This window comes from Hypanus sabinus, chromosome 3 (assembly GCF_030144855.1).
Source record: "Hypanus sabinus isolate sHypSab1 chromosome 3, sHypSab1.hap1, whole genome shotgun sequence".
Classification (NCBI taxonomy): domain Eukaryota; kingdom Metazoa; phylum Chordata; class Chondrichthyes; order Myliobatiformes; family Dasyatidae; genus Hypanus; species Hypanus sabinus.
The window spans coordinates 44,152,486-44,177,767 of record NC_082708.1 but is presented as its reverse complement, the minus strand read 5'-3'; the positions used below and the strand labels follow the sequence as shown (position 1 = coordinate 44,177,767).

The 25,282-nt window shown below is 41.5% G+C and overlaps 1 protein-coding gene across 9 annotated transcripts in view; it reads left to right on the top strand.

Annotated features, from left to right (window-relative positions):
• The window catches only part of sgcg (sarcoglycan, gamma), a 612,351-nt gene that overhangs the window by 417,582 nt on the left and 169,487 nt on the right, over nt 1–25,282 (top strand). For all 9 annotated transcript variants that reach the window (XM_059964202.1, XM_059964201.1, XM_059964199.1 and 6 more), the window contains one exon: nt 2,616–2,717. In XM_059964202.1, the coding sequence (XP_059820185.1) occupies nt 2,616–2,717 (102 nt within the window). The remainder of the gene's footprint in view (nt 1–2,615; nt 2,718–25,282) is intronic.

Below are 25,282 nucleotides of genomic sequence, written 5' to 3'. Positions count from 1 at the left end.
TATTCACACAATACGATGCATAAAAAGATACTGCCTTAAAACAGAATTGTTTCCAACCGACATTGGTTATGAGAGAGTTGTGTAATGAAGAATAAAAGTTCTAAATGTCTACAATCACTGGGTTTTAGATTTCAGAGGTAAACTCACTGAAACATATAAATTCTGAAAGAGCATCAAAGGTTAAATCCTTAGAGGGCATAGTTGTTCTTTAACTAAAACTAATTAAAAGAAAAACAGGGAAGCCAGCACTGTGAACCCAAGCGAGACACGTAGATATGACATGGTGGCGTAATGACGTATGCCATTTATGTACTTGACATATAACCCACAATGCATTATGTAAACAACAAAGAATGCTTAACCAAACAATATATTTACAATACTACTCAAATATTACTGAAATATTAAATACACAACACTCCTCTCTGCTTAGCTATAAACTTATATTCTTATATTCTCCCTCTCTCTCTCTCTCTCTCTCTCTCTCTCTCTCTCTCTCTCTCTCTCTCTCTCTCTCTCTTTATCACTCCTTTCCCCCCCCCCCCCACCCTATATATATATATGAAATACTCTAGAGGATATCTGATGCAATCTCCACCTCCACTGTGTAGAAGAGTGGCCCAGTTCTGTCCTTAATCTTTCCAAGGACCCACATTTGATCATCTCTGTAGTCCCTCACCAGGACCGCTTGTCCAGGAGTGGAACATCAAACATCCTTGTTTGAGGGGCCTTCAATTTGTCTCAGCTGTTTGTCCTGCAGACTCCTTCTGAGATTGGGCTTGAGGATATCCCGAATGCAAGGGACTACCCAGGAACAGCAGAACTGCGGTGTTTCTGATGGTGAAGTGTGCTTCATTGTGATAAGCAAGAAGACAGTTAGCAAACTTCCGATTTGGTGCCAGTGTAGTGTGCTCTGCTGACATTGCTTGCATTGCGTTCTTTAGACTCTGGACAAAACTTTTTTCCAATCCATTTTTTAGGTGGGGGGGTGTGGTGTAAGTGTAATATGTCTTATTCCATTCATCTTCAGGAATGACTGAAACTGCTCCACAACAAACTGCATTCCATTGTCACTGACTAAGTGTTCTGGAACATCAATCCTTGAGAAGAGGCTGCACAACATATCACCAATGTTCAAGGCAGTATTGGGAACACTTCCGGCCACTTTGTAGTTGCATCCACTACTAACAACAAATTTGTGTTCATGAATGGTCCTGCAAACTCTACATGAATCATCTTCTAGGGCAAAGCAGGCCATTCCCAGGGATGGAGAGGTGCTGCTCTTGGCATCTTCTGGATCTGTTAAAACTCAAACAGTGCACGGCAAGCTGCTCAATCTGCTGATCCCTGGCCACCAAACAAAGCTTTGAGCCAACACTTTCATTTTGACCACGCTCAGATTGTCAGCATGTACCTCCTCTAACACTTCAGCTCTCAGCTTGAATGGCACAGCAGCTCACAATCCTCACATGTTAACTTCCTTCAAGGGCAAGTACATCCCAGTCCTGGTGAAAATAGGGTAACTGGAGTTTCTGCTGCACTTTCTAGCCACTTTGGGTGGCTACGTAGACCTGAGACAGTGTGGGGTCTTTTCTGGTTTCCTTTTGGGTTATTTGTGCCGTTATAGGGGGATTTTTGATTTGCATTAGGGAGAAAAAGTCAAGAGGAGTATCCTCTTTTGTAAATATTTTAGGTGCTTCCTTTTCTAAGAATAAATAAGACAATCCATCAGCAATTCCATGATTAGTTTTCCTCTTGAATTGGTCTTGTTGTTGTGTCCTCCAAGAAACAGCATTTCCATCTCCGTATCCATGCTGCAGCTGGCAGTGGAACACCCTTCTGTGGACTGAAAATGAACACTAGTGGTTGATGATCAGTAACAAGGGCAAACTCTTACCCATACAAGTACTGATTGAAACTTTTAATACCCCAAACCAGCTTCAAGACCATGTTTCAATCCGCAAGTAACTTTCCTCACAATGGCCATTCACTTCCATCATTCATAACACGGGACATGACTACACTTATCTCATCCTCATCGCCACTCTTATGTTTTGTGACTCCAAAACATAAAACCCAATTGCATGGAAAACAAGGAAGCCAGGAATGCAAGTTCAACTTCATTCTTACTTTAAGCAAAGCGCACACGTATGACGTGGCAGCGTAATGATGTTTACCATTTACGTACTTTTACATATAACTCACAATGCATTATGTAAACAACAGAGTATGCTTAATCAAACAATATATTTACAATATTACTGAAATATTAAATACACAACAGGCTGGAGAGTCTGAAACGAAGATGCATGATCTGGGGATTAAAGGGAAACCATTTCTAAAGACCCACAGCTATTTCATCCATTTTAAGATGTGCAACTGAAATGATTGGCAAGTTTTGCTGGTTGATTCCTCTGAAATTCCATTGAGGATTGTTAATATTCTGATATAACTTGCCAAAGAAATGACTGCAAAATTCAGTGTACAGACAGTCATGACACTACTTGACGTTAACTGTTTAGAATTTATGATGCTTGCTCCTGCTACATCCCAGATACAGTGTTGAAATTCGCAGCATGCTCTAGTTATTTGATTTCTATTTTCTTTTTCTTTAGGATGGAATGGGACACCTGAGAGTTACTGAAAATGGGATTCGATTGGAGGGAGAGTCAGAGTTTCTTTTCCCATTGTACGCCAAAGAAATTCGCTCCAGAACGGTATGTAATGAGTACCGAACCCATTCAGAATTTCATTGAAGGCAGAATACTTAACTTTATGAGTTATTATTAAGGGAGGTGAATGTAAACTGTCAAGCATTTTAATAACTAACATGAGTTGTTTATTTCAGAACTCAACAACAAAAACTTACTTTGCAGTTGGAATTAACTTAAAGAAATAATACTTCCCTTTTAAAGGTGCCTAAGCATAGAGTCCACCTAGGGAATTTCTGCTATGCAGTTGCAGAATATTCTAAATGGGGTTTTAATGGAGAACGCACTGAGACTGGAGTGAGCTGTAAGGTGCTCCATGAAGTACAATAATATTTTTATAATCTCCCAAATTACAGTTGATAATCTTAACATGCAAATGGTCAACCATCTCATGTTAAATTCTCCTTTCTGTTCATTTACTTGGTGTGTTAAATGTTTTACTCCATGCTGAAAATTGTGGAGTGAAGAACAGATGTTGGCCATTCCGACCTTTGAGCTAGTTCTGTCATTCAAGAGAATGGCTGATTTGCAGTTTCCTTTATTTCTATAACCCGAATTGCACTTAACTGAGAAAAATTTGTTAATCTCACATTACAAATGTCCAATTACCCTTACCTCAACAGAGTTTGCGAGGGAGTCCCAACTGCATAATTTAAGTATTTATTCAGCAATACTGGAAACAGTAATTTCTCTTCTGGAGTGGTAAACTTCAAAGAGACTACAGAATACTGTCATGACCCAAAGCTAAAAAAACACAACAACTTGCTTACATATGACTTCAGTCTAAAAGTGTAGTTGACTGCTAACTCTCCACTAGAATGCCCCTTGTGTCAATGAGGCTGGGGCATTCGGTACAACAGTAAACGCTGACCCAGCCAGCATGTCCATTTCTGTGAGCAAATAAATAGAAACAGTATTCAAGAAGACGATTAAATAACTTTTGCACATGGAACACTGATCATGCTAAGACACAATATTGGTGGTTAAGGGCTAATGCACATTCTCCTCTTCTCGTCAGAGTCCAAAGTTCAATGTAAATTTTATTATTAAAGTACATGTATGCCACCATATACAACCCTGAGATTCATGTTCTTGTGGGCATACTCAGTAACCATAAGAGGATTCATGAAAGACCAGACCAACTTGGGCTTTCAACCAGTGTGCAAAAGACAACAAACTTCACAAGTACAAAAAGAAGAAATAATAATAATGAATCAATAAAGCAATAAATATCGAGAACATGAGATGAAGAGTCCTTGAAGGTGAGTCCTTTGGTTGTGGAAACATTTCAATGATGGCATAGTGAAGTTAAATGAAGTTATTCCCTTTGGTTCAAGAGTCTGATGGTTGAGGGGTAGTAACTGTTCCTGAACCTGGTGGGGTGGATCCTGAGACTCTTGTACCTTCTTTCTGGTGGTAGCAGTGAGAACAGAGCATGCCCTGGGTGGTGGGGGACCCTAATGATTGATGCTACTTTGCTACAACAGTGTTTCACGCAGATGTGCTCAATGGGGGGGGGGGTGCTGGGGGGGCTTTACCAGTGATGGACTTGGCCATAGCCATTATTTTTTGCTGGATTTTTCATTCAAGGGCATTGTAATATCCTACCAGGCTGTGTTGTAGCCAGTCAAAGTATTCTCTGGCAGGCCCAGAGTTCAGCTTTTATGACATTTTTGCTTCAATCTTTCCATTGATGGATTGAGATCAATTTCACAACTCATTAATAGAGGATCTGAACTCATTGGGCTGAATTTTATTATGTAAGTTTTTTTGTCCTTCCCTTCTTTATATCTGTTCAGCTAGGACAGTACAGATACCAGGAAGGATAGTGTAACGCTCCTCTTGCGGGATGTGGGAAGGCAGGGAGACCTCCAGTGTCCCTGACAATGATACCTGTAAGAAGTTCATCCAGCTACAGCTTCTCATAATCTGTGTTAAGGAGTGACAGCTGGAAATGGATGAACTGCGGATCATTCAAGAAGCTGAAGGGGTGATAGATAGGATATATAGAGAGGTAGTTATACCCAAGGTGCAGGACACAGGAAACTAGGTGACAGTCAGGAAGGGGAAAGGGGTTACAGAGCCAGTGCAGAGTACCCCTATGACCATCCCCATCAACAACAGATATATCACTTTGGATACTTTTGGGTGGATGGCGGAGGGGTTAACCTAGCAGAGGAAAATCATAGTGGCCTTGTCTCTACCATTGAGTCTGGCTCAATGACTCAGAAGGGAAGGGGAAAGAAGAGGCACATAGTGGGGATAGGAGATTCATTCGTTCGAGGAATGAACAGGAGGTTCTGTGAGTGAGAATAAGTATCACAGATGGTATGTTGCCTCCCAGGGTCTGGGACATCTCCAATCGAGTCTTCAGCATTCTTAAGAGGGAGCATAAACAGTTTGTGGTCATGGTCTATGTAGGTACCAATGACATGGGTACAACGAGTGAGGAGGTTCTTCATAGGGAGTTCAGGAAGTCAGGTGCTAAGCTAAAGGCTATAATCTCCAGGGTTGTGATCTCAGGATTGCTACCTGTGCCACCTGCTAGTAAGACTAGAACATTGATGTTTATACAGTTTAAAATGTGGCTAAGGAGTTGGTATAGGAGGGAGGGCATAAGATTTTTAGATCATTGGCCTCTCTTCCAGGGAAAGTGGGACCTGTACAGAAGGGACAGTTTGCACCTGAACTGGAGAGGCACTAATATCCTAGTGGGAAGGTTTGTTAATGCTACACAGTGGGGTTTAAACTAGAGTTGCAAGGGGATGGGAACCAGAGTGCCAGAACAGTTAGTGGAGAGGTTATGGAGCCAGATGTTGGTAAGACCTCAAACAAAGTCAGGAATCAATAGGTTGAGCACTGGTGTGACTAATGTCCTGAGCTGCATATATTTCAATGCCAAAAGAATCATAAGAAAGGCAAATGAGCTCAGGGCATGGATCAGCACATGGAGTTATGATATTTTACATTAGTGAGACAATGTAGAAGGGACAGGACTGGCAGCTTAATATTCTGGAGTTTCATTGTTTTAGACATGACTGAGTGGGAGGAATTAAAGGGGAGGGTTGGTGTTACTCGTCAGGGGAAGTGTCGCAGCAGTGCTCAGTCAGGACAGAATGGAGAATCCGACTAGAGAGGCATTATGGGTGGAACTGAGAAATAAGAAAGGTATGACCACATTAATGGGGCTATATTACAGCCCACGCAAAAGTCCCAGGGTATTTGAGGAACTAATCTGTAAAGAGATCATAGACTGTTGCAAGAAACATAAGGCTGTTATATAGTTGGTTTTGACTTTCCACCTATTGGTTGGGATTCTCATACTGTAAAAAGACTAGATGGGATAGAGTTTGTCAAATGTACTCAGGAAAGTGCCCTTCATCAGCGTGTAGAAGTCCCAACAACAAAGCATGCTATGTTGGAACTGCTATTAGGGAATGAGGCAGGGCAGGTGACAGAAGCCTGTGTAGGGAAACACTTTACTTTCAGTGATAACAATGCCATTAGTTTCAAAGTAAATATGCAAAAAAATATGTCTGGTCTGGGGGTTTTGTTCCTAAGTTGTAGAAAGGCCAATTTTAATGGAATCAGAAATAATCTGGGAAGAGTGGATTAGGACAAGCTGTTTTCTGGCAAAGGTATACTTGGAAAGTGGGAGGCCTTCAAAAATAAAATTTTCATAGTACAAAGCTCATATGTGCTTGTCAGAATAAAGAGTAAGATAACAAGAGTAGGAAACCTTGGTTTTCCAAAGATATTGAGGCACTGATTAAGAGAAATAAAAGGAGATGTATAGCAGGTACAGGCAGGTAGGAACAACTAAGGTGCTTATGGAGTACAAGAAATGCAATAGAACACTTAAGAAAGAAATCAAGAGGGGTGAAAGAAGGCATAAAGTTGCCCTAACAGACGAGGAAAAGGAGAATCCTGAGATATTCTACGAATATGTTAATAGCAAAAGGATTGCAGGGGACAAAATTGGTTCTCTGGAAGACTAGAATGGTAATCCATGTGTGGAGCCAAAACAGATGGGGGGGTGATCTAAATGCATTCTTTGTATCTGTATTTACATAAGTGATGGACACAGAGTCTATAGAAGTGAGGCAAAGTGGCATCAACATGGACCCTGTACAAATGACAGAGGAGGAGGTATTTGCTACCCTGAGGCAAATCAGGGTGGATATTTCCCAAGGCCTGGCAGGGTGTTCCCTCAGACCCTGTGGGAAATTACTGGGGCCCTGGCAGAGATATTTAAAACATCCTTAGCGACAGGGGAGGTACCAGAGGATTAGAGGATAGCCAATGTTGTTCCACTGTTTTAAAAAAAACTCTAAACAAAAACCAGAAAATTCCAGCCTAATGAGCCTGGCATCAGTAGTGGGAAAGGTATTGGATGGTATTCTAAGGGACCAGATATCTTAGTATTTGGATAGACATGGACAGATTAAGGATAGTCAGCATGGTTTTGTAGGTGGTAGGTTGTGTCTAATCAATCTTATAGAGTGTTTTGAGGAAGTTATCTGGAAAATGGATGAAGGTAAGGTGATAGATGTTACTTGCATGAACTTTAGTAAGGCATTTGACAAGGCATTGGAGGCTCGTCAAGAAGGTTCAGTCACTTAGCACTCAGGATAAGGTAATAAATTGGATTGGACATTGGCTTTGTGGGCAAAGCCGAAGAGGTAGAGGGTTGCCTCTCTGACTGGAGGCCTGTGACTAATGGTGTGCTGCGGTGATCGGTGCTGGGTCCTTTGTTGTTTGTCTTCTACTGCATATCAATAATCTGGATGATAATGTGGTTAACTGGATCAGCAAATTTGTGGATGACGCCAGGATTGGGAGTGTAGTGAACAGTGAGGAAGGCTATCATGGCTTGCAGAGGGATTTGCATCAGCTGGAAACATAGGGTGAAAAATGGCAGATAGAATTTAATGAAGGCAAGTGCAGGCTTCTGTTCTTCGATAGAACCAACCAGGGTAGGTCTTACACAGTAAATGGAAAAGCACTGAGGTGTGTGGTAGAACAAAGGGATTTGAGACATAATTCATTGAAAGTGCTATCACAGGTAGATGGGGATGTAAAGAAAGCTTTTGGCACATAAATTGATAAATTCATAAATTGATGTATTGAATACAGGAGATGAGATGTTATGTTGAAGTTGTATAAGATGTTGGTGAGGCCTAATCTGATGTGTTGTATACAATTTTCATCACCTACCTACAGAAAAGATATCAACAAGGTCGAAAGAGTGCAGAGAAAATTTACAAGGATGTTACCGGGTCTGAAGGACCTGAGTTATAAGGAAAGATTGAATAGGTTAGGACTGTATTCTTTATAATATAGAAGATTGAGAGGAGATTTGATAGAGGCATGCAGAATTATGAGGGATATTGATCAGGGTAAATGCAAGTACACTTTTCTACTGAGGTTGGATGGGACTACAATGAGAGGTCATGGGTAAAGGGCGAAAGGTGGGAAGTATAAGAAGAATATATTCATTCATGAAAGTGGTCATGAAATGGTCATGAAAGTGTGGAATGAACTACCAACACAGGTGGTGTATGCGAGCTCGATTCAATGTTTAAGAGAAGTTTGGATAGTTACATGGATAGAAGGAATATGGAGGGCTATTGTCCATAGGAGTAGGCATTTTAAATGTTTTCGACATGGACTAAATAGGCTGAAGGACTTGTTCTGTGGTGTACATCTTGATGACTCTAAGAGCTAATGCATATTCTTCTCTTCCCTTTAGAGTTGAGCTTTTACAACATATTTGGTTTACTTTTGCTTCAGTGTTGCCATTGAGTATTATGAGTTAAATTTCATAACTCCTTAATACAGCCTCTGAACTTATGGGGCTGAATTTTAGTATGTAAATTGAACAAAAGCCTGAAGTCTTTGCCATGCATTTGCCTGAGATTTCTTACCCATCTATTGTACTAGCGTATTCTTTCCAGATTTCCTAGCGAGTTAGTTTGAGCTGGGGGCAATGCTGCATCTATGATTCAGTTCCACTTCTGCCATTTAAATGGGCAATACAAATGTGATGTTTGTTGGACTCTGGGGCAACTGCACTATCAGGGTAGTAGAGAAGAATCAAAAGTGAGACAAGGCTACCCTACACACCTTAAGCACTCTCTGCTTAATTTCATTTTTAAGCTGTCAGACTCTGAAGGGACTCAAAACAGAAATTCTCTACTGGTGAGAGAGAAACAAGACTAAGAATGGAGTCCCTACAGAGAAAGAAGACATGCTATCCTTATATCAAATATAGCACTGCAAATGGTTCAACAGATCAGAAAAGGTAAGTGCAATGACACATTTCTTTGAAGTGCATGATACTTCACCATCCCTGGCTCACACCCTGACCGGTTGTGATCCTGTGCACCACTCTTTCACCAGATCCTTTTGCAAGTACCCCAACTCTCTGCGTACATATTGGTTACCTTCACAGCACCATTGAACTTCAATCTCTTCATGCCATACTTTCCTTGATGGTCAGCATTAACAAATGATCTCTCTCCATCATAGCTGACCATCAGTGTCAGTGCACCATTACACTCAATTCCTTAATTTTTCAAGTTTTTATCTATATCCACCTTAAACATATCTAGTGTCTAACTAAACAGATCTGGCATCCACTATTTTCAGGCGAATAAGTCCTACCCTGCCAGGTAACCCTTAGGAGCTTGAGTAATACACAAGATGCTGGAGGAACTCAGCATCTGGAGGAATTCAGGCAGCAGCTATAGAGGGAGATCGAGGGTCGATGGTTCAGCCCTGCATCCCAAGAAGAAGAATCAGAATTAGATTTTTTTTCACTGACAAATGGTGTGAAATGTGTTACAGTGCAAATACACAAAAATCTATAAATTCCAAAAACAAATAATTAATGTAAAGTGAAAGGATTTATGAGGTGATGTCCATGTGTTCATGGACTGTAGCCTCAGGAATCTTCTTTGGACTGCCTCCAGTGCCACCTGATACAATATTTTATTCGGTGAGTTGACAAACTGGACGGTAGTCCAAGTGTGTCCTAACCAGTACCCTGTATAACTGCAACAAAAACTCCCTATTTTCCAATCCCTTCGTTATAATGGCTAACATGTCGTTTGCCTTCGTCACTGATTGTTGGGCCTGCCAGCTAAATTTTTGTGATTCATGCACTAAAACACCTAGATCCATCTGAGCTTCACTCATTTGCAGTTTCTCTCTATTATAATAACCTCCAATTGAATAAGAATTAAAATGAGCCAAGTCCCCCTTCAACAACCTGAAACACTATACTTCTGTACCATTAAATTAGCAATAACTTGCTGAAATCTGTAAGGCTGAAAGGGAAGAATCATGGACAGATACTGTCGTTTTAGTTTCAATAAGGAAACTAGATTGGCATTTCAATTATTAGCTGTGCCACGGTGGGCTGCTGACCTGTCAGGCTCAAGGCTAGACTTTGCCGCAGGTACAATTGGCTTAGAATATTTCTCTGCAGCATTTGGAACTGCCTTTATTTTACATAGAAGTCCATCATAAGTTTGATTGAGAAATATTTTCACTGGGATTACATTTACCATGAATAAAAAGCCACAGATACAAAAGAGATATTTTGGTTCTCAATACTTCTGAATCAGAATAAAGAATCAGATTTAATATCACCAATATATGTGGTGAAATTTGTTAACTTTACAGCAGCAGTACAATGCAATACATGACAAATAAACATAGAGAAAACAACTGAGTTACATTAAGTACATTTGATGGCTCTGGGTTTGTACTCACTGGAATTTCGAAGGATGAGGGGGGATTTCATTGAACCCTTTTGAATGTTGAAAGACCTAAACATGGTAGATGTGGAAAGAACATTTCCCATGGTGGGGGAGTCTAAGATAAGAGGGCACACCCACAGGATAGAGGGGCATCCTTTTAAAGCAGAGAATTGGAGAAATTTCTTCAGCCAGAGGGTGGTGAATTTGTGGAATTTGTTGCCACAGGCAGCCGTGGAGGCCAGGTTATTGGGTGTATTTAAGGCAGAGATTGATAGGTTCTTGATTGGACACGGCATCAAAGGTTACGGGGAGAAGGCTGGGAGTGGGGCTGAGGGGAGGAAAAAAGATCAGCCATGATTGAATGACAGTGCAGACTCGATGGGCCAAATGGCCGAATTCTGCTCCTATGTCTTATGGTCCTATAGTCTATATATATATATATATATAGGCAGAGGCAGAAGGAAAGAAGCTGTTCCAGAATCGCTGTGTGTGTGCCTTTGGGTTTCTGACCCTCATTCCGATGGTAACAGGGAGAAGAAGCCATGTCCTGGGTGGTGGGGATCGTTAATGATGGATTTTTGCCTTCCTAAGGCGCCACTCCTTAAAGACGTCTTGGATACTAAGGAGGCTGGTACCCATGATAGAGCTGACTAATTTTACAAGTTTCTGCAACTTATTTTGATCTTGTGCAGTAGTGCCTCCCCCCCCCCCCATACCAGACAGTGATGCAACCAGTCAGAATACTGTCACAGTACATCTGTAGAAGTCTTCATGTGTTTTAGTTGACAAAACAAATCTCCTCAAACTCCTAATGAAATATAGCCGCAGTCTTGCCTCCTTTATAGCTGCATTGATATATAGGGTTCAGGTTAGGTCCTCAGAGATACTGACACCCAGGAACTTAAAATTTCTCTCTCTCCCCCACTCTCTCCCTCCCTCTCTCCCTCTCTCCCTCTCTCCTCTCTCTCTCTCTCTCTCTCTCTCTCTCTCTCTCTCTCTCTCTCCCTCTCTCTCTCTCTCTCTCTCTCCACTTTTGATCCCTCTGTGAGGATTGACCTGTGTTCCCTCGTCTTACCTTTCCTGAAGTCCACAATCAGCTCTTTGATCTTACTGACATTGAGTGCCAGGTTGTTGCTGTGACGTCACTCAACTAACTTGGTATATCTCGCTGCTATATGCCCTCTCATCACCCATCTGAAATTTTCCCAACATTGGTTGTATCATCAGCAAATTTATAGATACCCTTTGAGCTAAACCTAGCCACACAGTCATGGGTGTAGAGAGAGTAGATTAGTGGGCTTAGGACACACCTCAGTGGAGCACCAGTGTTCATTGACAGCAAGGTGGAGATGTTATCTCCAGTCCACACATTTTGTGGTCTTCCAGTTAGGAAGATGAGAATCCAGTTGCAGAGGGAGGTTCAGAGGCCCAGGTTCTGTAGCTTTTCGATCAGGACTGTAGGAGTGATGGTGTTCAATGCTGAGTTATAGTCAATAAACAGCATCCTGACATAAGGATTTGCATTGTGTAGGTGATCCAAGGCTTCATGGAGAGCCACTGAGATCACTTGTCCTGTAGACCTATTGCAGTGGTTCCAGGTTCTTCCTGAGACAGGAGTTGATTCTAGTCATGGCCAACCTCTCAAAACGTTTATTGATGTGAGCGCTACTGGACGATAGTCATTGGGGCAACTCACTCTAGTCTTTTTGGGCACTGGTATAATTGTTGCTCTTTTGAAGTAGGTGGGAACTTCTCACTGTATCAGTAAGAGATTGAAAATGTCTTTGAATACTCCTGTCAGTTTGTCGGCGTAGCTTTTCAGGGCCTTACCACGTACTCCATCAGGCCCTGCCACTTTGCAAGGGTTCACCTTCTTGAAAGACAGCCTGACGTCAGCCTCTGAGACAGAGGTCACAGGGTCATCAGATGCTGCAGGGATCCTCACAGCCGTGGTTTTATTCTCCTTTTCAAAGCAATCATGAAAGGCATTGAGCTCATCTGGAGGTGAAGCATCGCTACCATTCATGATGTTGGGTTTTGCTTTGTAGAATGTAATGGCCTGCAAACCCTGCCAGAGTTGACGTGCATCCAATGTCACCTCCAACCTCGCTTGGAATTGTTTCTTTGCTCTTGAAGTAAGCCATACTTGATTTTCTTATACAGACTTTGATTTCCAGACTTAAATGCCACAAACCTAGCCCTCAGCAGACTACAAACCTAGTTCATCCATGACTTTTGACTTTTGCTTTTTCTCCTTTATTCCAAACACAATAGATTTAAAATGGAGTGCACGTTTTAGTGGCCCATTCCCAATGGTCATTAATTTAAGGACTCACTGCAGCTACTTGGCAGAAATACGTATTTCAAAACAGAGGGAACCTCATGAATATATACATCTCAGGAAGTACTGAATGAGAAGGATCATGACCAGACTAATGAAATTACTTTGACTTTTCTGTCAGATCAAATCATTCCAAAAGCTTTTGGGAGAGGGAGAGTTCAGCAAGATAAGTAGAAATCTCAGAGACCAAGCCTTGAAATGTTTCTCTGTCTGCCTGAAACTTACCTGGAAGATAATGTAGACGAACAAATTACCTTCTAAATCCAGGCAACTTAATGTCTAAAAGTAATTTTCCAGTTACAAGTCCAATCAAAATGCATATTAAGCCTGGAAAACCAATCCCAAATCTGATAGGACCCAACTACATTTGGTAAACTAGTTTATTATCTGAGGTACAATGAAAAGCTTAGTTCTGTATATGGTCTATACGGATCATTTCATCACATGCAGTAGTACAACCAAGTTCAGAATTAGTTAGGTATATACTCTGACAATAATCAAATCAAATTCAAGTTTAATTATCATTCAACCATACATGAATACAGCCAGTGTTCCGTTGGGGCCAAGGTGCAAAATGTACAGAGCACATTCAAAATAGCAAGCAAAAAACATAGTTATGCCAAAAAAATATATACAGCATGCCCCTGAGCAACATGTCCTGCAATTAGATGGTGCAGTTCCCAGCAGAGCGCAACAAACATACACATACAATCCAGCCTGTCATTCCACGATCAAACACTGGAGGGCAGCACTGATGGGAGTGGCCAGCCCCCAACCAAGCATGGACACCACAATACACTACCTCCTACGTCTCCTCTCCTGGACAGCAGCAGTAGGCAAACTCACAGCTTGAGGCCTAGTCCTCACTACAAATGAGGCCATGCAGCTGCCCTGCCACCTGTCATGTCACCAATCAAGGGAAACAGGCCTGCAGCATCTTACATTATCAATGTCCAACAGGTCTTGCAATCACCAGAGAATCGTGCAAGGCAATCAGCCACACTGGCTTCGTGCATCAATTCTGATGCCTACGATGCCCTCCTGTAGCAGGCAGCAACATGGCCTACACCCAGTCCAGCTCCTCCGATCAATGAGCCTCTCACTGATGAGGCAGACATGCAGTACCCAGTGTGCCTGGAGTCTAGCGTTGTTTTGCGATTGTAACAAAGACATTTAACAAAGAAAGAAACTCCTCTGGTTGGATCCCAAGAGGCCGCTGCATTGGTAGTCTTGTTAGGTTGGGTGAAGCTTTGTTTTGCTTGGTTTTGCTGCATGTATCCTCTGTTGCATCAGAATTAGGTTTCATATCGTCAGCATATGCCATGGAATTTATTAACTTTGCGGCAGCAGTACGATGCAGTACATCAGAATAGAAAATAACTGAATTACAGTAAATGTATATATTAAATAGTCAAATTTATTAAGTAGTGCAAAAATGGAAATTAAAAAGTAGTGAGGTAGTGTTAATGGGTTCAGTGTTCATTCAGAAATCAGGTGACAGAGGGGAAGAAGCTGTTCCTCAATCACTGAGTGTGTGGCTTCACACTTCTGTACCTCTTTCCTGATGATAGCAATGAGAACAAGGTAATGTTACAACTATATAGGACCCTGGTCAGACCCCACTAGGATTACTGTGCTCAGTTTTGGTCACCTCACTACAGGAAGGATGTGGAAACCATAGAAAGGGTGCAGGGGAGATTTACAAGGATGTTGCCTGGATTGGGGAGCATGCCTTATGAGAATAGGTTGAGTGAACTTGGCCTTTTCTCCTTGGAGCGACAGAGGATGAGAGGTGACCTGATAGAAGTGTAGAAGACGATGAGAGGCATTGATAGTGTGGATAGTCAGAGGCTTTTTCCCAGGGCTGAAATTGTTGCCACAAGAGGACACAGGTTTAAGGTGCTGGGGAGTAGGTACAGAGGAGATGTCAGGGTTAAGTTTTTTACTCAGAGTGGTGAGTACGTGGAATGGGCTGCCGGCAATGGTGGTGGAGGCGGATATGATAGGGTCTTTCAAGAGGCTTTCAGATAGGTACATGGAGCTTAGTAAAATAGAGGGCTATGGGTAAGCCTAATAATTTCTAAGGTAGGGACATGTTCGGCACAACTTTGTGGGCTGAAGGGCCTGTATTGTGCTGTAGGTTTTCTATGTTTCTATGTAAGGAATGACCAGGGTGATTGGGGTCCTTAATGGTGAAGCCTTCTTGAAGATGTCCTGGATACTATAGAGGCTAGTGCCCATTATGGAGCTAACTGATTTTACATCTCTCTGCAGCTTTCTTTGATGCCACAGCACCCCGTGTCCCCCTCCCCCCACCAGACGGTGTTGCAGCCAGTTAGAATGCTCTTCATGGTGCATCTGCAGAAGTTTGCAAGTTGTTTTGGTGACATAATAAATCTCTTCAAAAGTTGTTGATCCTTATTGATCTGTTTCATTCTCAAACACACCAATATCATTTCTATATATGCAGTGAATATTTGCTAAAGTATGGATAAACTTAAAATTAAACAATTTGACCCTGGTCAGGTTGGCTTTTAACTCTAAACTGAAGTAACCCTCTACTCCAATCTTCCCAATGCAGATCAGCAATAAAAATCCAAGTTGTCCATTTCCAGATCAAGCTGGTTGAGACCCCTATCCCCACCCTTCACCATTCCAATCAAATACCAGCCCTCACTTCCAGATCTACAGCTGACTAGTGGCTTTCCTTCACTTCCCACTCTGCAGTGCACTAACATGCACACACTAGCCAGGGTGGGACTTCTTTCCCTTTTCAACCTCATTTATGGGAGTTGTTCCACTGTCTACATACAGTTCAACTGTCAAAGGCTTGTTCTATGCTTTCATATTTTCCGCTTTATGGAGTTCTTTTCCCATTATCATAACTGTAGGTCTGTGAATGTTATGAGAAAAGGCTTACCGAGCTTGCTCTAAGCAGCTCTCTGGCAGTTTTCCACCAATGCATCATTCCTGAGTATTACTGAAATATGCCAGAACATTATGATTAGCTCAGAGCCTGGAATCCAAATAACTCTGTGTTCGCTGTCAATGGCTGGGTGGAGCTGTGAGTTCGCTGAGCCTTTTCTACTTGAAAGTCAGAACAGTTGAATATACAGGGTGTTGGAACGCTGAAAGCTTACTCTGGCACGGGCAGATGCCCTGAAATAAAACTGTGAATGCCAGCTTTCAAATGCTCTCTCTCCAACAATCAGCAGATTGATTCCCTGCTTTGAAATAAATCAACAAGATAAGGATGGCAGACTTTCAAACAAACTAATGCAATTGTAAGCTTGCGCTCACAGCTCCTGTTCGTATTTTGGAGTTATGTTAATTCAGGTGAAAACCAGTCTTTGGTTCTTAATGGACATTGAAAATTGCAAACTTTAATGTCTACAACTTCTCCAGTTTCTCCAGTGACTTGCTTTCTGTTACAACAGTTCCCAGCTACATCCCAAGAAGGGGGCACGGTTCAATGGTTCAACTTAATGTCAGAGAATATACAAGCTGAAATCCTTACCCTTCACAGACATCCATGAAATAGAGAGAAAGATGCCAAATCTCCCTCACCATCCACACACATCCCAGCAAGGCATCAACCCACCCCCACTTGTTCCAGCAAAAAGCGTCAGCCCCCCCCCCCATCATTCACCAAGCAATAGCAAGCTCCAGTGACCATGATCTATAGACCATCAAAAACTACTATCCATCCTAACACCTCAATATCTCAACAGTCCCTCTCTCGCTAACAAGGGAGAGAGAGATATCACTCTTGCCACAGCGAGAGGGCAGATCAGCAGGTCACTGTTTCAATGTTTCAGAGTGCAATGTCACTTATTTCGAGTTCCCCTGACTCAAGAATCAGCAAATTCTCTCTCACCATCGAGTGAGAGAGGCTGTGATTGCTCGAGTGCAGAGTTCTCCTACAGCTGCGCCCTCTGTCTCAATGTTCCGATCTCCCATGATGCTTCAGTTGGTGATATCAGCGAGGAATCGGGTCGTCCACTGGTCCGTAGAAAAATCAGTCAAGAGAACAGGAGATTTAAGGAAATTCACAGATGAATTCGAAGAAATTCACCCAGGTCACAAAAACCTCTGGTTCCCTGGGTTAGTGGTAGAATCTGGGAGTGAGCTGATGGGAATATACAGAGAATCAAAAAGGATTTAGTTCAGGTTTAGAGTAAATGTGTATTTGATGGGCACAGGTTTGACGGGCTGAATGGCCTGTTTCAGGTTAGTATGACTCTAGGGGGATTTTGCTCATCATTACTGCCCATGGTGCCAGAATGAGGATTAGCTTGTTCCCCAATTCACCCAATGAACAGATTTGCTCAGTAAGTGAAACCCAAAAATCAGTTCTGAGGCCCTGCCATTACAATCCTTAGGTAAAGTGTTAAAAGGCATCACATAAATAAATATATTCCTTCACAACCTAGGGCAACCCTGGAAGAAGGTTATGGTCTAGAAAAATGTTTTGTAATTATTTTTAAAAAGCTGCATATCTGGGAGCTTAAGTATCCATTGGGAAATTCCTTTGTTTCTCTCCACATTTTGCAGTGGGTTTTTCATTTACCCTGGCAATTTTCTTCCAACATAAACACTCCTCGAAAGTCATCAAATGGGATGTATCATTCATGTTGTCTGCAAAGAAGATTTTTTGACCTTCCCAGTTAGAAAAATTATATTTATTTATGGAACAATCAGCCTTTGCTAACCTGTTTCCCTTGAAACGGTGTTTGTAAAAGGTCAAACTGAATTCTTTGTCTACTGACATCTGTGACCTTCTACAACTCAGTAGAACCTATTATATATGTGTTAACTGCTTTGCCCATGGAAGTCAGGGTCACAGTCAATCTTAATTTCCTGGTTTCAGGGTCATTCTGGGTTGCTTCTGTTGCCTTTTGCAACGTCCTACAATATGCATTCAGGAGTCCACCCAAACTCCATACTGAAGGAGAACAAACTGGTTTTCCTTCAGCCCACTAAAGAAGGCAAACCAGGCACCCCCAGAATAAAATCTTCAGACGCTGCACTCAAGTAGTTTACAAAACCTCCCTGGAAACTTGCTGCCAGCAGTGTTTGCTGTAGATATGTTAACACTCCCCAAGCAGGACAGACATAATTTCTACAGGCACTGTTCTTTACCACCCTGTCTAGATACTCTCTGACCTTCTTGGAAAGCTTTCAACTCTCTGCGTCCCTTCAGTGAAGCACCTATTCTTTCAATGTCTGTAGATAAGGAGTGTAGCTTGCATGGTTGTATGTTCCTTTAGGTGGTCATGGCCCCTTTGCTATGTGCTAAGAATCTGCAATACATCTACTAGGATTCCTGTGCTGAAATGAAAATGTCCATTTCAGATCAGCATTATATGGAAAAAACTGGCAACTAAAGTTTCCTGTGACTTAAAACAGAATGTTTGAGAGTGACTCACCATGCTGCCTCAGTTTAATAAATAAAGTTGAGTAACTTCTGAGATGATTCCTGCACAGAAGAAGCTTTGCTGTTTTTCTCACTCGTGTCAGGTTATGAGAAAAAGTATTGAAAGTAATCATCTTTAGCATTAAAACATCGACAAAGGTGAACCATTTTCATTTCAATTTTTCGGTTGTTTTCTCCACCACCATGTCTAAATCTACAATTTTTTTGCTGGTATCATGAGCCTGCTATTTTTGTACAGTAAAGTACGGAGCACAATGACCTATAATTGTGTGCATTTTCAGTCCTATATGTTATTTCTCCTAACACTTTTGGAACAGTCACTGATTTTGAGGTACCAGGTAGGGGTTTTCCAGTAGGCTTTGAAACTCATTTTGAAAATAGAGTTCAACTTATCTGTAAAAAGAGGAAGGATCTGCAACATGTGAATATGGGCTTCCTTACATTACTGTTAATATCAGAGTAAAGGGATATGTTAAGAAGGCATCTTAGGTACACATGCAACTGCTACAGGAGAATGTGCTTGGCCTCAATTTTAACCCACAAATTGTTTACAAGCTTGAAGTAAATTTATCAAAGAAAGTACACATATAACACCAGGACTATCCTGAGATTTATTTTCTTGCAGGCATTCACAGTAGAACAAAGAAATAAAATAGGATCAATAAAAGTCTACGTACAAAGACTGACAAGCAAACAGTATGCAAAAGTCAAGCTGTGTAAATACACATAAATAAAAATAAATGAATGGATAGATAAATAAATAAATAACACTGAGAACGAATCGTAGCATCCTTCACAGTGAGTTCATGGTTTGTGGGAACAGTTCAGGAGTCTGATCGTGGTGAGGATCAATTACACAAACATGGAATATAGGTTTAACCTTGGAATTCCGAATGCCAGAAAATGTTCCCCATGTTTCCTGTCCCTGATTCCCTATATGGTCGTCTGGACAGACTGTCTATTGATGTTTTGGCCAAGTGGATACAGCCCAGTAGATTTGGGAAGCTTGGTTAGAAACAGAATTCAAAGTAAATTTCTTTGTGCAATTCTGTTTCTGCTCTAAGGTGTCAATAGGTGAGAATCAGTGAAGAGCCAAGATTATACCTGAACAATGCCAAATCCACTGAGCAGAACACAAAATCTGAACATCCTAAAATCCAGTTTGAGCCTAGGAATGAAAAGTTAAGGTGTAGCTCCATCTGTTCCTTAGCTGCTTTTACCCTGGAGCGGGAAAACATTCTGTGTGATGGGATACGACGTTGTAAGCAACGACCACGCCAACAGAGACGCCACCAGTACTTGGTATATGTTTCCAGGCCATGACATTATAACTTCAGTTACTCCAATACATTCAGTAGCAAGTACACAGTCAGCAGAACTGTAATAAATAATATTGCTGAAACATATTCTTTGTGTGAAGTTAAAGATAATTTTTAAACTCACTGGAATTACCTGGAGTTCCATTGTTACAATCATAAATAATCACTTATTTCAAGATACAGTATGGTAACCCTTCCAGCCCCGCAAGCTTTTGCCTCCCAAGTACACCCACGTGACCAATTAACCTACTAATTCATATGTCTTTGAAATGTAGGAAGAAACTGGAGTATCCGGAGGAAATCTGGGGAGAATGAACAAACACCTTACAGGCAGTGGCGAGGATCAAACCACAATCCTCCATCTGCCACTGTCATAGTGTTACGCTAATTGCTACTATACCATGCGCCCCAAATATGGTATGTAGTTGTTAGAAAATGAAGGTTTGTATTCAAGTTGCTCAACAGCATGGCCCTCGATTGGGTGTTCCTGTACATTGAATGTACTTTGGACGTGTCTTTTTTTAAATCTTGCCCTTGCATATTCTTAACTTCAATATAGATGCTTTCCTGAACAGTGATACCAAAAAAAAGAGAAAATAGATGTCTGCGTCTGGTCTTCACACCAAAGTCAACTGGCCATGAAATGCTTTTAATATATTCATGAAACAATTAAAATCCATTTTGTATTCAGAGATTTGCATTTATAATTAGAGAATAATGGACCTCTTGGGTGATTTACATTGATAGATTAACTGTCAGTTTGGAAAGGTTGCTACTTAATTGTAGACCACTTCCCTAGTAAATCAGTTCCAATTTAAACTCTAATTTTCAAACATGGCATTTAATCCATTAATGCACACTGCATAGGTCATTCATTCCAAACATCTGTTAATACCAGTAGATCATGCCTTCTTTGTAATTGCATCAATGTGTTGGGCCCAGGATAGGTCTTCAGAAATGTTGACACACAGGAAATTGGAACTCTTCACCCCTACCACTGCTGACCCATCAATAAGGCTGTGGTGATAGGTAACTTGCAGTGGGTCCAAGGTCTTGCTCAGGCAGGAGTTGACTCTGGCATGACCATCCTCTCAAAGCACTTCATCACCGTAGATGTGAGTACAAATGGGTGTTACTCATGGAAGGAGCTCACCCTTCTCTTCTTGGGTACTACTATGATTGTCACCCTTTTGAGACCTCTGACTGCAGCAGTGAGAGATTGAGGAGGTCTTTGAGCACTCTCGCCAGTTGGTTGGCGCATGGTTATGGTGGCCTACCAGGTACGCCATCAGGGCCTAACTCCTTGCAATGAAATATGTTCTGAAGTTGGACTTCAAGATAGAGGTTACAGAGTCACCAGATGTGGCTGGGATTTACACAGGTGTAGTTCTATTCTCCCTTTAAAAGCATGCATAAAATATGTTGATCTCATCCGGGAGTGAAGCATCACAGCCATTTATGATGTTAGGTTTTGTCTTAGCAAAGAGTTTTGATGGGATTTGAGGGATAATGTATTCACCCAGATGATGGTTCCGATCTGGAACACGTACACTGAGAAGGAGGGAGAGGTCACCACAAGCAAAACCTCCCCAGCACTGAGCACATCTACAAAGAACTCTGACAAAAAAAGCAGTGTTCATCATCAAGGACCCCTAGCATCAGGCCATGTTCTCTTCTCGCTGCTGTCATCAGGAAAGTGGTACAGAGACTTAGGACCTTCACGACCAGGTTCAGGAACAGTTATCACCCTTAAACCATCATCAGTTTCCTGAACCAGTGTAGAATGCTTCATGCACCTCAACTCTGAGCTGGTTCCACAACCAATAGACTCACTTTCAAGGTCTCATCAACTCATGTTCTCAGTGTTATTTAAATATTTATTTGCAGCTTGCCTTCTTTTGCACATAGATTGTTTATTTGTCTTTGTGTATAGATTTTCATTGATTCTGTTTCATTTCTCTGTTCAATTGTGAATGCCTACAAGAAAATGAATTTTAATTTACTTTGAACTTTGAATCATCAAGGCATAAGAAGATACAGACTGAGTGTTGGTAAGTAGGATTAGTATAGATACGCCGGGTGGAGATACATCTCTACCAAAAGAAATGTAAGGCATTCCCTTCCTCCGCTAGCCCACAGGTAACCGCTGGACAAGATGTAGCACCTGCTTAGCCCCACAATCAGGGTCACGTGAAGCCATGGAGCAAATGGTGGATAGTCATATGAGCAGCTAGTGCATATCACAAGTCCTGGTTTTGCGACCACTGATGCCAGGTAGACAATCTGTGAAGTGTATTGATAATAGCTGGGGTCACCCATCTTATAAAGACACAGCCCAGAAAAAGCCAAGGATTACCACTTCTGTAGAAAAATTTGCCAAGAACAGTCATGGTCATGAGACCACGATCACCTATATCATTCAACATGGCATATAATGAAGATGATGATAATGACAGTTAAAGCACTTAGCAATTAACATAAACATGGTGGGCAAAGGGCCCGTTTCAGTGCTATTTGACTGACTCTGTCACAGAAGAGATTAGCAGGCAAAGGGAGGGAAAAAGTTCAGGAATGGGTTCAAAACTTCCTTGAAGAAATGCAACATTCTGCTGACTCCAAGACATACAGATTTGGGCAAGGAAATGGCAGATTAAATTTAACCGGCACACATGTGAAGTGTTGAACTTTGGAAGGTCAAATGAAAAAGGAAAGTATATAGTTATTGGCAGGATCTTTAACAGTACTGATGTATGGCGGGATCTTGGGGTCCGAGTCCACAGTTTCCTGAAAGCAGGGAGGGTGGGAAAGAAGGTGTTTGGCACGTTTACTTTCTCTACTCTGGGCATTGAGTACAAGGTTAGAAAAGTCACTTAGCAGCTTTATAAAACGTTGGTAATACTTAGAGTATTGTGTCACTCCATCGCAGGCAAAAGGTGAAAGGTTTGGAAGGGTTACAGAAATGTTTACTAGGATGCTGCCTGGATTAGAGGGATAAGCTGTAAAGGGAGGCTGGGGAAAAAAACTTGGGTTGTTTTCTGTGGTTTGTGGGAGGGTCAGGGAGACCTGTTACTTCCTGTACCCATTGAGTGCATGCTCATGTTATTCTGCTTCTGTGGTCTATCCACTTCAACTTTTGACATGTTGTGCATTCAGAGATGATCTTTTGCACACTACTGTTGTAATGAGTCATTATTTGAGAACTGTCATCTCCCTGTCAGCTTGAACCAATCTTTCTGTTCTCTTCTGACCTCTCTCATTAACAAGGCATTTTTGCCCACAGAACTGCCACTCACTGTTTTTTTTTGGCACCGTTCTCTGTAAACTCTTTGAGACTCTTGTTCATGAAATTTGCAGAAAATCTGCAGTTCCTGAGATACTCAAACGACCTCATCTGGCACCAACAACCATTCCACAGTCAAAGTCACTTAGATCACATTTCTTCCCTGTTCGGATGTTTGGTCTGAATAATAACTGAACCTCTTGACCATGTCTGCCTGCTTTTATGCATTGTTGTTGCAACATGATTGGCTAATTAGATATGTGCATTAATAGGCAGGTGTACAGTTGTACCTAATGAAGTGGTCACTGAGTGTATTAACTTTGTGAGAGGCATAAATAGGGTAGGAAATCAGAATCTTTTTCTCAGGGTAGAAAAGTCAAACACTGGAGAACATATATTTAAGGTGGAGCAGAGAACATTTAAAGGAGATGTGTGGGGCAAGTTTTTTTTTACACAGCAAGTAGTAGGCACCAGGAATGGGCTGCCGGGGGTATTGGTGGAATAATGTGTTTAGGAAGCTTTTAGATCACTCATGAATATACAAGGAATGGAGGGATATGGAACATGTGGGAGTAGAAAGGATTTTACTTAAATTTGTCACACACATTGCAGGCTGGCATTGCTTTATGTCCTACTTTCTGTGTTCTGTGCTCTATGAATTCAGTCATTGACTATTCAAATGAAGAAAGGGCATTTTTAATTCTTTCAAGGGACAGGGGCTTCACAGGCTGAGCCAGAATTTAATTGCCTATCCCCAATTGCCCTTGGGAAGGTGTTAGTGAGATTCCTTCTTGTTCAGCTGCAGGCCTTGAGCTGTGGTTCTTTTAGGGAACATAACCATAATTGTGATCCAGTGGCAGTGTAGGAACAGCGATTTATTCAAGACGGCACTGAAAACCTTACAACCGTGCATCAGAAACACACAAGATCTCTATGTAAGCAGAAGGAGTGTATTACCTCACAAATTACCTCCCATCCTGTCCTGTCAGCTACCTTTTGGCTCTATCAGTGGAAGAGTTTGTGTTGCCACATAGGCCTCGTTAGCCATCTTGGAAACCAAAAAGAACAGAGAGATAACAAGATGTTCTTGATTCCTAGGAACTGCTTAAAAAGCAAACTTCCTCAAAGTGGGATTTCACAGTGAGAATACACAAGCTTCTACCAAAAGATTGATTGCTCTACATTCAGAATATGATTAGCTTGTACCAAATCGTAGTTGAGCATTCAATATCTGACAGTGGATGGTTCACCATGATGGACTGATCTAATCCTTTTGTTATGCTGCAACTTGTCATCAAATTCAATCTGCTGAGGATGTTGAATGGGGAGAGGACACTGATGTCCGTTCACTTCCAGTGAATTTGAAAGGTAAAGTGAACCAATATAAATGTTTAACTAAACATTCAGCATGAAGATCAGAGCTTAATGTAAAAATATCTCTATCCAGGTTTATTGTAACAACAAAAACCACCCAAGTATCTTGGGATATAGAGATATGGATGGCAGATGTCTGACGTGCAGCATCTGCTATTTGGGCATTATGGGATCTGATATTCATGTTCACAGATATAGCAGGAAGCATGTCTTTTGGAAACACTCCAAAAAGCTGAAAGTACACAGGATAACCCACACAAAGTGCTGGAGAAACTCAGCAAGTCACGCTCTGTGGTGAGGAATAGACAGTAAAAGTTTTAGGCCTGAAATGTTGATTGTTTGTTCCTCTCCATAGATGCTGCCTGATCTGCTGAGTCCTCCAGAATCTAGTGTGTGTTATTCTGGGTTTTCAGCATAAAAGCACTTATGTTTAAGTACACGGGTAGGTAGATTTGGATGCCAGCAAGAGTACATCACCAACTTTAAACAGAACACTGCCAAATAAAACTTTAATTTTGTATCTTACTTCACATGTGCAACATTTTTGCAGGATTTAGTGTTTTTTGGAGAAAGGACCGAACTGTATGCGTTAGTTAAAGGACTCATCAGTATCTGCAGGTTGACTACTGATTTATTCACCATGTTGGCTGTAGTAAGCTGCAGTTTGGTGTTTACAAACCATGTTCCAGTCTGTGAATGGGTTGTTTACCTCAAGACTTCAGGAGAGCTCTGTTGCTTCCAGAGCTTTGTGGTTTATTTAGCATCTCCCTAAAAGAGTATCATAATGAGGGAATAGAGAGCAAGTAGGGAAAGATGAGAGAGAGGAGATGAGTGGTTCAGCGAGCATAAACAACAAAATTCTGCAGGCAATATTTCTTCTATGGGCATCTCAACAAAAGAGATGCTTCTGGGGTCAGCTATTCCTTAAGGAAGTTTCAACCAAGCCATACCAAATGATGCAGGTACAGCAGTCACTTGGGTATAGGTTGGTACCTGTCAGTCAGAAAGATGGGGGGGGGGGGGGAATGAAGAAACATACTGTAAGTGGCTCCAT